The 18,443-nt window shown below is 42.4% G+C and overlaps 1 protein-coding gene across 1 annotated transcript in view; it reads left to right on the top strand.

Annotated features, from left to right (window-relative positions):
* The first annotated feature begins 1,863 nt into the window (after positions 1–1,863).
* LOC105939518 (calmodulin-regulated spectrin-associated protein 3) overlaps positions 1,864–18,443 on the top strand; it is a 30,876-nt gene continuing 14,296 nt past the window's right edge. Inside the window, 9 exon segments of the mRNA XM_012881746.3 lie at positions 1,864–1,917; positions 2,027–2,279; positions 9,855–10,132; positions 10,444–10,584; positions 12,064–12,150; positions 12,440–12,475; positions 14,249–14,296; positions 15,475–15,613; positions 16,890–17,029. Of these exon segments, the coding sequence (XP_012737200.2) occupies positions 1,879–1,917; positions 2,027–2,279; positions 9,855–10,132; positions 10,444–10,584; positions 12,064–12,150; positions 12,440–12,475; positions 14,249–14,296; positions 15,475–15,613; positions 16,890–17,029 (1,161 nt within the window). The 5' untranslated portion in view covers positions 1,864–1,878.

Consider the following 18,443-nt stretch of genomic DNA (forward strand, 5'->3'; position numbering starts at 1 on the left):
TTAATAGACATCCTATTAATTACCTTATTGTTTCAATTTACCATCCAAATTCAAGCATAAATGAATGGTTATGTAAAAAAAAACATTTTACACAAACCTGTTTCCACAGATATCGACTCACCTGCCTGTTTTGCCAGTCGGCTAATTTTCCTCCTAAGTTCCTGCTGAGGTCCGCTTCAACCCCGGTCTGAGTCTGTCCCTGCAGTTACTTTCATGAAGAAGTGTTCAAGGAACCACCTTCTCTGTATCTGACGGAAGGATTGATCACAAGACACTAAATTCATTTCCCTGAAGGCAGAGCTCAAAAGGAATCGACTGGAAGAACAAACTGGTTCTGCTGCATTCTCCTGGGCTGGTGCTGATACTTTCCCCGCTGTTTTAAAGGCACGGAAACAACTTTGCTTCCTCTAACTGGATGTGGATCTTATAACATCCAAAAAGCACCGTGATGTAATGCATTTTTGTTTATCAACATGAGAAGTGTGACGTATATTTGTGTTCAGGTCCCTTTTACTCCAATATCAAAAACTAAAAATCACACCAGCTGCCTTTAAATGTACCCAATTAGTGACAAGAGTCCCTATGTTTGTAGTTTTTAATGTAAATCCAGCTGTTCTGTGAAGGCCTCAAAGTTTTGATGGAGAACATCAATGAACCAACAGCATCATGAAGACCGAGGAGCACAGCAGTGGGTCACGGATAAAGCAGTGGAAGAAGTATAAATGGGGGTTGGGTTATAAAGTATTAAAAGCTTTGAACACCTCCCAGAGAACTGTCCAACTCAACATCTGAAAAGTAAGAGTATGGATAAAGTGCAAAACCTACCAAGAAATGCCCAGTCAACTAAACTGGGCAGGAGGGGAAAAGGGAACATGAACCAGTCAACATGAATAAGGAAATCCACAGCTTAGATGGACAAGTCTGTTCATGGAACAACTATTAGGTAAGCATTTTGGAAATAAGGCCTTTTTTTTTAAACAGAAGTTAAGAAAAAGATGTAAGAAGGAGTATCTGAAGTTTGCCAAAGGCCACAAAGAAGACACAGCAAACGTGTGGAAGAAGGTGCTCTGGTGAGTTGATACTAACAAACTCACCTTTCTGGTCTTCATGCAAAGTGGCAGAAACACCGCCGATCGCTGGACGCATTAAATCAGAGATGATTCATCATGATGTCATGCTTTTTGTCAGCAGGGACAGCAAATGTCAGCGAATGGGAAGGTGGACGGAGGTGAACGAAGGAAAATATTGGAAGAAAAACTCTCTGAGACGGGGTCAGAGATTCTTCATCCAATGAGACCAGATTAAAGGCTGCACAGCCTGAGCTACTTAGAACGGCCCAGTCAAAGTCCCGACTTAAGTCCAAATTTAAAAGGTTGTTTCCACACACAGTCTCCATCTTATCTGAGTGAGACTGGGCTATTTTACAAAGAAGAATAGGCAAACATCTAGGTCTCCATGTTTAAACCTGGCGAAAACAGTATTTTGTTGCCCATAAACACAAAGCTTTTCAAATTTATCTTAGATAGATAGATAGATAGATAGATAGATAGATAGATTTTTTTCAACTCCTCTGCTGTCTGTACCAGATTGTTTATCAACAAATATTCTTAGAAGTGAAATAGGAGGATGTCAGGTTGTGCTTGACAGAGGGCGCCGCCTTGTGGAAGGATTGCGTCACTGCTACGGCAATCTCCCCAAAACGCAAATCTCCAAAATCGTCATCGAGGGCGTCGATCTACCGTAAAACATTTGTGACAGTAATGTTGCCGCTTCAAGGGTTGCATGTGACAGAGAATCAAAAATGAACGATCTGGTGAGGATGTTTTCTGCAGCGTGCTTTCTGTTAGGTGTGACGTTTGGGGGGCGTGAGCTTCATTGATGGCTCAATCAGTGTCCTGGCGACACAGACACCATCCAGTAATTATTGATTAATTTTAACTACAGGTTACATATAGTAGCATTTTTTGCTTTAAAAGGTTTTTCATCCTTGAAGTTTAATTTATATGAGCACGTGCTTGCATCGCAGGGTCCTCCTCCTCCTCCTCACCATCATCACCATCACCATCCTCCTCATCCTCATCCTCCTCCTCCTCCTCCTGCTGCTGCTGCTCCTTCTCCTTCCTCCGAGCGGCACGTCGCAGCCATGGTGGACTCTTCCAGCGCCATGAAGAAAACCTTCACGGTGCCGGAGATCAAGCCGCTGGACAAGTACGACTTTAACCGGGCCAGGATCTGCGCCAGCGTCCGGTGGCTGCTGTCGAAATCGTACGGCTCTGCAGGTACAGGCTCCACGTCGCCCCGGCGCCTCTTTGGGTGGGGCGCTTAATAATTGATCCGGCTATATATGTTTGCTCTTGGATTGTGCTGTTGTTATCCGGGGGGTGGAAGCTCGGGCATCCTTTTGCTCAGCATCTCCCGATCTCCCCGGTTGACGCTCCCACGGCCTACCGGCGTCTCTCGGGGCGCGCAGCTCAGTCGTAGGGGCTGCTAAACCGATGCAGGGCTTTCGGCCAATTATTTGACGTGAAAACGAGGCTTGTCAGGGGGGGTTTCCTCAGTGGTCTGTGATGCATAACTGGAGGGGCTGCAATAGCTGCAATGCAACATTGCCTATTGTCAGAGCCGGGCATCATCAGGCCTGTGGAGGATTTTTTTTTTTTTTTTTTTTAACCAAGCAGCGTCAGCCTGGACAGAAAATGCTTGATTTCTTTTGTAAATTCTGTCCGGAACCGGGTTTCTACCCGTGCATATGCTGCACACGCGTGGGTTGGCATGTAAAAATGGGTCAGAGCTTCACAATATTTGTGTCAGTGTTACGCACGCACGCCGGGGTTGCAGGAGCGCGTGCTGGCGTGTGAAGGTGACACTGCGCGGCAATAAATTCTTATTGTCAGTGATGTCTGCTGCGAAATGCGTTACCTTAGCGAAAGCGTAACACGTTAATGGGATAGCAGGTGCAAAATCAGCAGAGTGCGTTCATTGGTTCCAGTAAAATGGGTTTGGATAGGTTGCGCACAGATCAGTCTGATGCAGGTCCAATTTATTCTGCTGTAGGAAATTGACAATATGCTTTAGAGGCTCTTTTTTTTCATGCGTGGATCACAATTTTCCTTCAAATCGACAAATAGAGTGAAAGCAATTAGTCGCTGTTTTCAGTTTAGCCAGATTTAAGATTCGTCTATCCACTCGTCTCACCTGGAATATAATCTAAACGCAGCTGTGTTCAATGTGGGCATACATTTTCATGTTGGAATGAGTTTACGGATGCAATTTAAATTTATTTCTGTCACAAACACAATTGAGGGCATCATCGTTTATATCTAATCTAAAAAAAAAAGGCCATATGCAGGTACACATCTCCACCAATATCAATAGTCCCTCAGCAAGTTGGAGAGGCATTGTGTTGCCATAGAAAATTAATTAAATTAAATTCAGTTTTATTTATAAAGCACCAATTCATGAAACATGTCATCTCAAGGCACTCTCCAAAGTCAAATTCTATCAGATTATACAGACTGGTAAAAAAAATTCTATCTAAGGAAACCCAGTAGGTTGCATCAAGTCTTGACAAGCAGCATTCACTCCCCATGAAAGCAAAGAGCCACAAGGAGAGTCGTCTGCATTGTCCATGGCTTTGCAGCAATCCCTCATACTGAGCAAGCATGAAGCGACTGTGGAGAGAAAAAATCCCCTTTGATGGGGAGGAAAACCTCCAGCAGAACCAAAACCAGGCACAGTGTGAACAGAAGCACACATTGATCCAGTAATCCGTTCTACATTATATGGTAATAGCGGATGATCTGTCTTCCCTGGATGATGTCACAGCTAAAATGGGATGTTGTTCTGGTGTAGTATTTGAGTAGTTTCGTGTTAGAAAATTAAACTAGTTGGCTTCTATGGCACAAAACCATCTTGTTTCATTGTTGTTCACATGTTTAAAGCTGAGAGCCATTCCAGAACCGTAATGTCAGCCTGCTTTATTCATTCTAAACCTAGTTTTATTTACGTGTTTGGTATCACGGTCCTGTTGGAACAATCACATTTGTCAAAGTTTCAAAAAGCATCTCAACTGTGAAGTGAAGTTGAAGGATTTTTAAGAAATGCCCTGTTTTATTAATTCATCAATCATGTGCAGTGCACCACTGACAGATCCTCGGCGCGATGCCACCACCACCGTGCCTGACATTAAGGCTTCTGAGTTCATCACTGATCGATTGAAACGCTCCTCTTATCATAGCTGCCAAACAGCCAGACTTCTGTCTTCTTCTCTGACGGTGACACATTTCTCCAAAAGCTGTTTGAATTGTCCAGGTGGGCAGCTGCACAATGCTGTGTTGAAAATGTCGAATTTGGAGCGAGGGTATTTTTCTAGGTCAGCACGTTCTCTGTCCGATGGCTTTACTGTGGAGATTCATGCTGGCGCCATTTGTCACAGGCTTGGGTTTGCTTTTTTATCAACGTAATTACCCAATTTCCTTTCATCCGTGGATGACTGATTTGTTTAGGTGATCTAAATCTGGACAAAGTTGGGCGTTCCAGTAGGACAATAATGTCAAGCAAACACCCAAACGGGCTTTTGGATGTATTAGGCTGTAGTCTGCACATTAGAGAAGCTTGAAACTGAGCTTTGACCAAACTGAGGAGGTTCCACGTTTTTTTTTATCTGATGCGTAGGCTTTGTCTGTTTGTGAATTTAGGAGTCACTCCATTCATCATCAGCTGCTTGTGTCGAGGCTCAGACTCCGCTGACTAACACAGTGACGTCACACCGCACCTTACACTCCAGTTAGGAGAAAATAGCCCGGCTGCTTTTCCTCTGATGATGATCATTATCTTTATTTGGCTTTGCAGCATTCACTTGAATGAAATTAGTCCTCTGTATTTAACCCGTCCTTCAAGGAGTAGTGGGCGGACACTCTGTGGTGCCCAGGGAGCATTCTGGGAAAGAATGCTCAGGATTTGAACTTGCACCCTTTCCAGGACTCAAACACCCTCCTCTATAGGTCTGCACTCCCTCAAGCAAAACATTTCAGTTGCAATGGCTTTTATAGACGTCGCTTATTTAGTCTGGTTAGTGGGATGGGAAGAGCAGAATGTCTTTGTTGTTGTCAGCTGGGAATTGCTGAGTGGGTGCCCCACTGAATCTTAATGGAGGGCTTGAAAAAGAAAACAAAACACCAATTAAACTAATAAATAACATTTGTTCACCAAGCGCATTTCCAACACTACCAGCAAAACGCCGACTTCTACTTTAATAGCTTAAGGTTTTATTTTCTTCTTTAAATTCTTTTTGCCTTTGTTAAAAAGTAAAAAAAAAGGGTTTATTATAAATCTGTTACTGTTTATCTTGTCTGTATTTTTGTTTTGCTTTTTCAACTGAATTGATTAAAAAAAAGGCGTTGAATGCAGCAAAAGTCCACATGTAGCACAACATCCAGTGACACAGCTCTGCCTTTGGGTTAAATTACAGCGCCGCTCAGACGTTCACATGCGCTCATCATCTGCGGCACCGTCATCGGTTTTAGGTCCACTCATTATCCACGATGAGATCATTGTCTAAAACAACTGGACACACATGGTTACATTCCCATAGTTATAATCTCTCAAATCAACACAAAGGTAAAAAATAAAGAAATTACATTCATTCACTTGGAGAGGTCATCCCAGAAGATTGATGCTAAGCTGATTTTTTTTTTCCAATCATAAAACCAGTTTTGACATTTGTTTGGGAACATTTTCCTGTTGTAGCACCCATTTGCATCTATGTATAAACCATCCAAGTCAGACACGTTCCCCTCAGTTTATTGGATGTTGGTTCACGAGGAACCCTGGAATCACAGAGGTTCAAGCTGGAAACTGCTGACACACCAGTGTTACGGTTCGGAACGAAACCACTTTTAAATCACCCGCTACTACCATATAATGTAGAACAGATTACTGGATCAATGTTTGCTTCTGTGCTTTTTTGTCTCTCTTGTTGTGTCTCTGCTCTGTCTTCTCTAACCCCCAGTCGGTCGAGGCAGATGACCGTTCATACTGAGCCCGGTTCTGCTGGAGATTTTTCCTTCTGGCTAATGGGGAGTTTTTCTTTCCACTGTCGCTTCATGCTTGCACAGTATGAGGGATTGCTGCAAAGCCATGTACAATGCAGACGACTCTCCCTGTGGCTCTACGCTTCTCCAGGAGTGAATGCTGCTTGTCGGGACTTTGAAGCAATCAACTGGTTCCCTTATATAGGAAATTTTTGACCAATCTGTATAATCTGACCCAATCTGTATAATCTGATTGAATTTGTCTTTGTAAAGTGCCTTGAGATAGCATGTGTCATGAATTGGTGCTGTATAAATAAAATTCAATTGAACTGAATTGAAATCACCGCATACCGAGAGCGTGCCGACCAACAAAGAAGCCGCTGCTGCAAACACAACACCTTCGACTCACTTCATGACACAAAACAAGCAAAGATTGAGCTGTCCTTACTGCAAGAAGTTAGAAGACTGTATCAGCTGTCATGGTGATAGTCTCTTTCTCTGCCAGTGGTTCTGGTCCATAAAGTGAATGGAGTGATGAGGCAGGAGGACGAACCGATCGTTCTTCCTCTGCAACTCAAATCAACGGTCAGATGAGGAACTCTTGGACGATTCTTGCTGATGACTGCTGCAAAAAAACTTCTGACCACAACTGTAACAAGACATAAAATTAGAAACGTGCACTTGATAGGGTAATAAAGCTTCTGAAACCGTCAAACTGTGGCTGTAAAAAAAATAGAAGGCTGACTTTTACAAAACATCAGACTTGTAAACAAATCCCCGCCGAGAATGAAGCATCTTTCTTTCCCCAGGCGTGTGTTTGCGTAATGTTGTAAAATCTAACATATTTCTCCTTCCCTAACGCGGTTAGAGTTGTTTATATGGCTCCTGCTCTGCAGTCCTGTCTCATCCCCTCGTCCCTGATTGGGACAAATGGCTGTAGGGTTTCCATGGTGACCAAAGGCCCTTTCGTCCCCCCCTACAGCCCTCAGCACAGCGTGTCACTCAGCTGTGAAGTCCTGCCGATGCAGAGACGCGGTTGAATTTTCTCCTCTAGTCTCCTCCCGGTGGATCAGGGAAACAGGCCAGAGGATGCGAGGAAGGAGGACTTACATAAGGAAGCCTCACAACAGCGACATGCAGACAGGGAAAGGAGATGAAATCAGTCCCTGCCCTCGTTAGATGGCATGTTTAGATGAATGCAGACAGAAAACAGCCGCTGCCATTAGATACGTGGAAGAGCTGCAGACGCTGAGCTTTATTTTGCAAAGAAGTCCCTTTCAGTTTTGAGGATTATCCAGAGGAGAAATGTGGGTCAGCTGCAGAAACGTGCATGAAATGACCCACTCATCCTGGTCTGAGATGACTTGACGTGCACGCTTCCCCTTTTCTTCTCTCTTATCTGAGTCGAGCTGTTCATGCAGATGATGACATTATCCTCTCCCGCAGTCACTTTACTGTCACCTAATTCTCACTGTTGGAATAAAAAAAAAACGGCTCCATGTTTTTTCCAGAACTTACTCCGTTTTTCTTTTTCTTTTCCTGCGACACCCATCGCAGTACGGCTGCGGTTTCTGTGCAGCAAGCCATAACAACGGTTTGTGTGTCGGACAGTTTCTTCACTGAAGCTATTCTCTGCAGAGATCACCGGGGATTTCTTTATCAGAGAACAATGCAGAGTTGCCTTTTTTTTTTTTTTTCTAGAAGTCTCCTATATCTGCAGAAAGGTCAAATATTTAGTCGATCTGCACCAAAGTACTGGGTGTAAAGGAATAGATTGGTACGTTTACGCTGTAACACCTATAATGTACGATTCATATGATTTCAATGCAGTCCTTCAACTGGCAACATTTGCATGCAATCTTTAATTTTTCACTCTAAAAAAACACAAGGAGTGTTTATCATTCTACTTAGCGGGTTTTTAGGTGTACTTGTAGCAGCCATGATGTTAGGATCCACTTTCTTAGCAGATGTGTTTATTTATTTTTTTATACTGCCCACAAGAATATTTTATATATTTGGGATATTTGTTTGATAAAAATGTAATTAAAAGGAGACCAAATGACATTATCTCACATTAATCTCAATGCATCAACAAAACATCTTATTTGTATTCAATTCAATTCAATTCAATTTTATTTATATAGCGCCAATTCATAAAACATGTCATCTCGAGGCACTTTCCAAAGTCAAATTCAATCATATTATACAGATTGGTAAAAAATGTCCTATATAGGGGAACCAGATGATTGCTTCAAAGTCCCGACAAGCAGCATTCACTGCTCCATGAAGGTAGATCAAGAATGGTTATGCATTTAACCCCCAAAATTTTAAATATCCATAAATCGTTTATACCTGCTTATCCATGCCGGGTCGTGGGGGGCTTATCTCCAGCGGTCATTGGGAGAGGCGAGAGGCGGGGTAAACCCTGGACAGGTCCGTAACAGGGCAACAGAGACACAGAGGACAAACAGCCACACACACACACACACACACACACACACACACACACACCTAAGGGCCATCTGGAGATACAAATTAACCTAACAATCATGTTTTTGGCCTGTGAGAGGAAGCTGCAGTACCCAGACAGAACCCACGCATGCACAGGGAGAAAATGCAAACTCCATGCAGAAATCACCCCAGGCTGGGATTTGAACCCAGACCATTATTGCTGCCACTGTGCAGGCCCACTTAAATATCCATCAAATACTTTTTGTAGTATAAGTGTGTTTTACAGAGCCTAAATGTTGACCACTCATATAAATGTATTTTACCTTTCTTGTTTTTGGGTATAAACTAAGACAACTTGTTGAGCCTCATCCAGCAGTCCTTAATACGGTGAGATGCCTGATAAACATCCGATGAAGGACTATAAATCTCCCCACAAGCTTTCATCCATTTAATCAGAGACGGTTTGTTCATCAGGGCGATTGGGCGACACACTACCAAAGAGAGAAAGAGAGAGAAGGGAATTTATAAGTTAAACCAATCAATCTGCGTTAAATGTTACGTTGAGTACGTCACCTCCTGTGTCCCGCCTCTTTTTGGGCGATTTCAAAATGGTTGAATATCGCCCTGATCTCTCTCATAGACGTTCACGTTAAGAACATTTTTTTCAATACGCAGGCTCTGCAATGCATTCTCTATGGCTTCCGGGAGTGCTTGCGCTAACGTATTTACGTCATACAGTACGTAAATCTGCTGGATTACTGTCAGGTGTGAGAAGAAGAATGTCAGAGTATGAATAAAGTTTGATATAAAAAAAGTGTGAGAAATGTACTGGAGCATTTAAAACCACACCTACAGCAGCAATAGAAGTAGAAATGGGAGAAATGCCATTAGATTTAAGAAGAACAAAACTAGAAATAAATTATTGGCTGAATTTAAAAGGTAATAACTCAGATCATCCAACTTGGGAAATTTTAAATCCATGTTGGGAAAAAGAAAATAAAGAAATGAGGAGTTTTGGATGGACAATTGAAAAGAAAAGAAAAGAATTTAAAATAAATGATTTAGAAATTACTCAAACAACACCAATATCAAATATACCACCATGGATTTTACCAGAAGCGACAGTAGATATGACAATAATAGAAAAGAAACGAGATAAATCCTACATAATATTAATTGTAAGTCCAAACTCACAAAGCACTGACGGTAAACAGGGTTTACGAAGCTGTCAGTTTACCCATTAGATGGGTCACTTTAGCTATCACTGCAACTATTGCCCCCCCTGACACATTTGGCAGGAGCCGCCACTGCATTTAATACCCGTATGGCCAGACAGACTGTCTGACTTGAGGCTCTTTTTACCTTTTTCAGAAAACGTCCCAGTGGAGCTCCGAGAGCCGTTTTACAAGGACCAGTACGACCAAGAGCATCTCAAGCCGTCCGTCACCAAGCTGCTCCTCTCCCCAGAGATCTACTGTCGAACTCAGGCCCTGCTGGCTCAGGGACACGGGGGCTCCACGCAGGCGTCGCAGGGGTCCCCGGCTGATAACTCGGCCCTGCTGCAGTTCCTCACTAAGAAAGGGCTCTCCCCTAAGGTCCAGGATGCAGACGTCACAGAGGAGGACCTCCGCAAGACCCCCATCAACACGGTGGGCCTGACTTTATTAATGCTTCATTCTGGTTCTGGACATTAGGAAGTGAAATCTGCCAAGCTTTCAAAGTAAGACAAGGAAAAAAAAGGAAGATTTAAACATGAAGAATAAGACGAGAGAAAGAGGAAATCTAGTTTTTGGGTGTTATTTTCTAACTGAGGGTTTATATAAGCGTTTACTGGCATAATCTGAACTGTATCTATGTATAGTTGCACATTATGACGCTAAATAACCATCTTGGTGCCAGTGTTCAATCCCTATTCCCTCTCCATTCATTAAATTGTCCCTTCTGTGTCTGATTGGTGCAGAAAGCACATCTGGCCCTCATCGAGTCGATGATGTCACTGTCTGCCAAGGAGACGACTGGCCAGGTCAAGATGGCCGCGGAGGCGGAGCAGATCGGCGTCGGGGCGCCGTGGGAGAACGCGCTGCTGTTTTGGGTCAACAAGGTGAGCTCCAGAAAATGACCAGCGCTGTGGTTTCTGACAGGGTTATTGCTTTAAAACTTACCGTTGATGATTTACGGCGTGTTGGTGAGAATACTCTGAACACAACTCTGAGAGGATTTGTTTCAGTGAGAACACAGACGGTAGATTTATTTGGAGAAATGCCCTTATGTCTGTTAAATATTTAACTTCATTTACTAAAAAAAAAAGAAGAAAATAGTCTTTTCTGTTAGGCTTTTTCGGATCTAATTAAAACATGAAACATTTTTGCACAGGTAAAAGTTCACGATGCAACCAGAAAATCATCAGATTAACTTTCTGCCATCAAATAGGGGATTTTTTTTTCAATACTAAAATCTGTGTGTAACTCTGTCTGTGCCTTTGCCACGGTCACGCCTGAAATTCCACATTGTAAGAAAATAAACTAATTTCTTATCTAAAACTCTATACTAGACTTAAAACACACAATCTTAGCCAACATTTAAAAAAACTAGACTCTGTGTGTATTGTTTTTTTTTGTCAGGCTTTCTTGAAATATTTTCGAGCGATCCAAACAACAGCTCCTCAAATATACTGGAGGCCTTCTTTGGGACTTGGCTGGCTTTCCACAAACTTTGATTTTTGCTCCTTGTACCTGCCCGTGTCAGTGAATTATGCAGCGTGAGTTTAGAAAATTAGGTAGTGGAGACAAGGAGAAGAGTCTTAGGAAACAGGAATTAAATCCCACAAAGACCTGACACAAGATCTGAGAGAAGAACCAACCTCCCGGACCCCGGGTGTCGGTGTTCTGCGTCTTTTGGATGTGTCCTGAAAGCAATCGCTCACCTGTCTCCCTGCTCCATCATCAGACTCTACAGGAGCCAGCTAATAGCCAAATTATTGGATTCAGAAAGGGATCAAGCAGGGAAATATCTAACACCAATTTTTAAGGACCCACATTTTCCACCCCTGGTTTTCTGTTTACAAAAACCAGGGGTGGAATGGAGCCAGAGCCGGCACAAGGTTCAATGAGGCCCAAAGCAGACCCTCCCTTTGGGGTCACACCTTTTTTTTTTTTCTTTCATATTATTTTGAGACCTCTTTAAATGTCATACCAGACTCATAACCTGCTTATAACCTGCTCTCCGAATGCCTCAGGCAGGTCTTTACCATGGGGTTCACTCTCACTTCAACAGTCAGGAACACACCAGACTCAGTGTCCGAGGTTTAACCAGAGAAAACCTTAAACATACAGAGTGAATATGTCGTAACCATGTGCTCCTGTTATACTCCTGCGTGTGGTTTCAGGAATTTTATGTGGGAATAAATGCAAAGGTTTTCTTAATTGTTCCGCTTTTTACTTAGATTTCTTAATTTGCCGCCTAGACTTTGCAGCATCCTGAGCAAGCATGTGGCGACAGTGGAGAGGAGTGTTGACAAAGGGATGAATGGATAGATGCCGCTTGTCATTTCTTTAATAACTGTGTGTTTCATTACTTTCAGCTGAACCAGAAGTTAAGAGAAAGCACAGAGGAGGAGGAGCTTCCTAAGTCACAAACGTGCACAGACCTGCAGCCTCTTCAAGAAACGGTAAATAGATAAGTAACAACGAAACCTACGATGCATGCTCACAGATATGTTTGTCTTGCTTCTTCTGCTAACATCAACCATCACTAAAGATAGCTCTAACCACACCGTGCTGCCTAAAACTAACATCAACCCTAAGAACCAGAAGAGAAGCTCGGTATTATTTCTAAAGGCTGACTTTCTACTAAACGGTGCCTCCCTGCTGCGATGCTGCAGCTTCTAACACTGGCTTCGGTCTGCTTCTGTCTTCTCTCCCCCTGGTTCGCCTCTGTTGTTCTTTGCTCCCTGGCAGTGTCAGTCCAACCGCTGGTACTGGAAACTAGTCCCCGTAAGTGAACTCCTCTCTTGTCCTATTCTTGTTTCTGTCTGTCTGTCTGCTGTGGCTGGCCTTATTGTGCCTGCTGGAAATGCTGCACATTATTTCCTACGTGTCCTCTCGTGAAATAGGTTTCTCAGGATCAGTACTGGTTAAGCCTCCTCTTAAAGGTTATAAAGTGAGCGTTTTGTTTGTGTCACATGATCTGTACCTGCTGTTTTTTTTTGTGTGTAACAAACTGATGCTTGTAAATGTGTTTCTGGCGTTTACATTCAACCATCGGATTAAACAAGTCCAGGGAGGGAAGGGGGGGGGGGGGGGTTGGAAAGCAGCAGAGGGAGATGACCTATAGCGCATTGCAGAGGCAGCCACATCCCCTGATCTGTTCCACAGTTTGTCACGTTAAAACCGCAAACGTATTTATGTTTTGGACCATCACAAACAGTGCATCCTTGTAAACTGGAAGAAAAATATGCAATGGTTTTCAACATTTATTTATGAATAAAAACTCTAAAACACTTTGTAGAACCACCCTTTGCTGCATCACAGATGCGATTCTTTGGTGTATGTCTCTACCTGCTTTGCACATCTAGAGACACTTTTGGACATTTGTGAGGATCAGGTTTGATGTTCAAGTGGATTCAGATCTGCATATGTTTTGTATGCAACCGTTCTGGTGTAGCTCTGTGTTTACGGTCGTTCTGCTGGAAGGTGGACCTTCACTCCGACTCAAGTCTTTTCGTAGTTGAAGACGTTTCGCTTCTTCTCCAGGAAGCTTTCTTAATTCAAAAAGTCTGGAGTAATGTGGAGTACCAAGCTTTATACTACTGTCCAAACAAAGGCCTTGCAATGGCTTAGGCAACATGCAAACACAACCAAAACAGGTCCACCCCTTAGTAATGGGCGGTCGTTAAAGACATTAAGCCAGCAGATTGAACCGAAACTGGTCCACTCCTCTGTAACGAGGAGTTGTTAGGGTTGTTGTTGGCCCGGCTTAAAGAAACAAAGTTTTGATCACCCAAATGAGGGTTGATTGGTTTCTCTCTCTTAACGTAGATGGCTTCCTTACTCCAGACCTTTTGAATTGAGAAAGCTTCCTGGAGAGGAAGTGAAACGTCTTCAACTACGGAAAACAAGTCCAGTTGCTTTGTTTTTTACTTTTTTTGGAATGACCATGACCTGGATGACTGAGAATCTTCACCAGCAGACTCAAGTCTTCTGCAGCCATGGGTTTTCTTTGAGGATTGTCCTGTATTTAGCTCCAGTTTTAGCTTTTTTTTTCCACACACAGAGTTTTGTATGTGGGCCAGAAAGTCGAGCTTTAGTCTCATCTGATCAGAGCACCGTCCTCCATATTGTTTACTGATGTTCTCTTAACAAACCTCTGAGGTCTTCACAGAGCTGCTGTATTTATAGTGAGGAGAAATGACACACTCTGTTTACTAATCCGGTGATATCTGAAGGCTGTTGGCTCTATTGGGTGCCATACAGATACATGTCATGCTTTTCAGATTTCTATTCGCAAGAAATTTTGAAAACTGAACTGTGCTCTACTTTCTATTGCTCTGCATCTTCTAAAATCCTAACGAAAGACATAGATTGTGGTTGTGACGTGACAAAAGGTGCGAAAGCTCGAAAAGTATGAAGACGTTCGCCTGGTACGTTGTCTCCCTCTCCTGTTTCTCCTCCTCCGCCCTCAGAGCAGAGCCGTGTGACGCCGTGGTGTGACCGGCCCCCTTGTCATTTATGCCTGTTTCCCTCTCTCTGCCATCCCTCCCCATCCAGCATGCTATCGCTTTTTGTTTGAAGGAGTCGGGGAATAAACCTCCTGTGGTAACGTATTACACCTCGCTCTTCTCTCACTGCCATCCGACTGTCTGACTGACCGACCGATCGATCGCCACACCGCTCATCTTCGACCCGACTGACTGATTTCCCACTAACCGTTGCTCCAACCCTGAGGCTGGGCGGTTCAGTTTTAACCCATCAGCACCAGCTTACTCACACTCGTGTTTTTTTTTTTTTTTTGTGTGTGTGTGTGTGCTGGAAAGCCGTGTAAAAGGAGCCAGGGGTTCTGATGTTTCATTGAACATCTTCAACCTCCTCCACCAAGGCTGTGCAGCAGGAGTTACAGAGTCATGCAGCACTCGTTTTGTTTGTCTCACCTGAACCATAAATGGGCGGAAACCATCATCTAAGCAGCAACACCCACAGCTTTTGAAATTTTAATATTTTGATTTAAACTGTTCAAAGTGTCACCGCTTTCTGTTTTAGTTGCATGGACACTGGATGACACTCACATTTTTCTAACCAAGGCTTTTTTTTTTTTTTCATGACCTTTTCTTTTCATGATTAAGCTTTGCCCGGCACCATCTGATTGGTGAATGTGTTTGTGTGTGCAAGTATTTATTCAATGTAGCTTGTGGTTTTTGTTTTTTTTCTTTCTTTTTGTGGGATTTTCTTCTCGCTGCAATTTGCCTGGCTTCACAGTTTCAGTTTTTGATTCTCATGTGATGGAAAGCTTGCGCTGGCTGGTTCATGTTTACAGGGTTCCTACACATAATTCCTGCTAAATTTCCAAACCGAAGTAATCTTGACCCCCGTAGATTTCCGCTGTGCTCAGGCCGTTTTGGGTCCATTTTAAAAATAGAAACACAAAGAATCCTAGAATCTTATATTTAAGGATTATATACATCAAGATTTAAACAGTGAGTTTGCAAGGACGGACGGATGGATGGATATAGGGATGGATGGATTGATGGATGGATGGATGAATGCATTTATTCTCCATATTTATTCAAACCTGGAAAAAAAGGAATCGAATGCCAACGTTAGACTGCATGGGAACCCTGGACTGTATTTCTTTTGCTTCTTTTAAGTCTTTAAGTATTTGTGCAAACATGTCTGAGCTCATCTTTCTTCGTGCTTTCTTTTTCCTGTGTTGGGGATCTTTTCCTTCTCACCTCCCCATCTAAACAACCCTTTTCCTATCCTGTCTTGTTCTGCTCTAGATTCGCTACAGAAAGGACAAAGTGCAGTCCAAGCTGACTCCTACATTTCCTTTGGTTTCTGCGGTCAAAGATCTGTCTAATGGCTGCGCCATAGCTGCTGTTCTGCACTACTACTGCCCCAGCCTACTACCTCTAGAGGGTACTAATGAGAACACACGCTGATGCTGCATGCAGAAATCCCTACAGTATAAAACATGATCACGTTTATGCACTATTTAGATAATAGGCTGAACTCTTAGAGCTCCTTTCACATTAATTGGTACTCCTGTTGAAGATGTGTACAAATCCATAAATCCTGCTTCCCTGCAGTAACATAATATCACACTGAGCATAATAAGGAAAAATAGATTTAATCTGACTACATTTACCTCCCAGATTGAAAGATAATTGTTTCCAACAAAATTGCATGCGCCCCAATTAATGTAGCTGATATATTTTCATTTATTTATACTTTGCTTTTTTAAATTCAGTCCAATTGTCTAGGAATTTTACTTAGTAAACAGGATGTTTTACCTGGGAAACTCTGTTTCATTTGGCCACACTTCAAAATGGGAAAGACGAGGAAACATATCATTAAACTAAAGCAGATGTATGTATGTAAGTCAAGAAATGGCTGCAGGAAAATACACATTTACCTGAATCTGGCCATATCTACAGTCAGATGACCCTGTGGAAAAGCACGTCATGCCCGCTGTGAAATATAGCAGCGGCCCTCAAACTGGGCTCCCCGGACCTCCGGAGGTGTGGCCAAAAAAAACAGAGTTTCCCAGGCAAAAACATCCTGTTTACTGGGTAAAATTCATAGACAATTGGACTGCATTTAAAAAAGCAAAGTATAAATAAATAAAAAATCTTTCAGCTATATTAATTGGGGCACATGCGAACCATGGGTTAGGGGTCCATGAAACGCATGTTGTCAGGCCTGAGGAGGCACTGCTGAGGATGCGTCAGGTAGAACTAAGTATCACAATGGACAAATATTTAACTCAGTCCACTTCATCAAATAAGGTAAAAGCCAAATCAGCTAAAATTAGAAAGTATGACAGCAGTTACATCGAGTTTGGCTTTTTCGAGAATGAGGATCTAAACTTCACCAAATCTCTAATATTAGGTGTATTTATATATTTTTTTAAAAAAATATACATAATTCCTAATGTATTTAACAGTACAAAAGGCTGTTTAAAAAATATTATCAGCATGAGGAATCTAAAGGAGTCCTTGGGAAAATTGTACCGCTGCTAGGGGTCCCTGGCCACGAAACGTTTGAGAACCCCTGAAATAGGGTAGCTGATCGGTCATGTATACATGGTGTTAGGATTATATTTATTTCTACAAATTTAGAGGGTTTTTTGCTCAGCATGTGCATTACCATCATAACACACACATTCATGTGCCCCTATGTGGTCTGGTTCCAGATGTTTGTCTGAAGGACACCATGTCTGTGGCGGACAGCGTCTACAACCTGCAGCTGATCAAGGACTTTTGTGAGAGCAACCTGCAGAGCTGCTGCCTCCTTGCTGTGGAGGACCTGCTTTATGCTCCACCAGCTCTGCATGTAGGCATTAAGATCTTTGACAGTAATAATTATCCTAAACATCAGATATACTGTACCGTGCAAAGGTTTTGTGTCACCTGTGATTACTTATTATTTTGCCTGTAAGCTGCCAGACTTTGTTTTAACCATTTAATAAGGGCTTGCTAAATATTTCTTTATGCTTTCTGAGGGTCTTGCAAGATTTTCTTTTGTCTGCGCCTTTTGGATTTTGGCTGCATTTCTACTAATTCCTAGTACCTAACCATCATCGCATCCAATGTGGTGTGTGGTAATAGGCAAGGCAAGGCAAATTTATTTATATAGCACAATTCAGTACAAGACAATACAAAGTGCTTTACATGATTAAGATATAGCAAAATAATAAAATGTAGATAGAAAATAGAATAAAAGCAAGTAAGGATAGAATGTAGTAACAAAAAAGAACATTAAAAACAGTAAAACTGTTTAACTAGAACAGTCAAAGGCAATTTTAAACTGATGTGTTTTTAATCTTGATTCAAAAGAACTCAGGCTTTCCGCACTTTTACAGTTTTCTGGAAGTTTGTTCCAGATAAGTGGAGCATAGGAACTAAATGCTGCTTCTCCATGTTTGGTTCTGGTTCTAGGTATGCAGAGTAGGGCTGGAGCCAGAAGACCTTAGTGGTCTGGAGGGTTGATACACTGATAACAAGTCTGTGATGTATTTAGGTGCTAAGCCATTCAGGGATTTATAGACTAACAGAAGTATTTTAAAGTCTATTCTCTGAGATACAGGGAGCCAGTGTAAGGACTTTAGAACTGGGGTTATGTGCTCTACTTTCTTAGTCTTAGTGAGGACGCGGGCAGCAGCGTTCTGGATCAGCTGCAGCTGTCGGATCCACTTTTTAGGCAGGCCTGTGAAAACACTGTTGCAGTAATCAATTCTACTAAATATAAACGCATGGATTAGTTTTTCCAGATCCTGCTGAGACATCAGTCCTTTAATCCTAGAAATGTTCTTCAGGTGATAGAAAGCTGACCTTGTAATTGTCTTTAGATGCTTTTGGAGGTTCAGGTCTGAGTCCATCACTACTCCCAGATTCCGGGCCTGATTGGTGGTTTTTAGCTGAAGCGACTGAAGCTGTGAGCTAACTTTTGATCTTTCCTCTATCGGTCCAAATATTATTACTTCTGTTTTGTTTTTATTCAACTGAAGAAAATTTTGGCACATCCACGTATTGATTTCTTCTAGGCATTTACTCAGTGCCTGAATTGGTTCATAGTCACCTGGTGACATAGTGATGTAGAGCTGTGTGTCGTCTGCATAGTTATGGTAGCTGATGTTGTTGTTTTTTTATGATCTGAGCTAAGGGGAGCATGTAGATATTGAAGAGGAGGGGACCCAGGATGGACCCTTGGGGAACCCCACATGTGATTTTGTTGTCTCTGATGTAAA

Source organism: Fundulus heteroclitus, chromosome 5 (assembly GCF_011125445.2).
Source record: "Fundulus heteroclitus isolate FHET01 chromosome 5, MU-UCD_Fhet_4.1, whole genome shotgun sequence".
NCBI lineage: Eukaryota > Metazoa > Chordata > Actinopteri > Cyprinodontiformes > Fundulidae > Fundulus > Fundulus heteroclitus.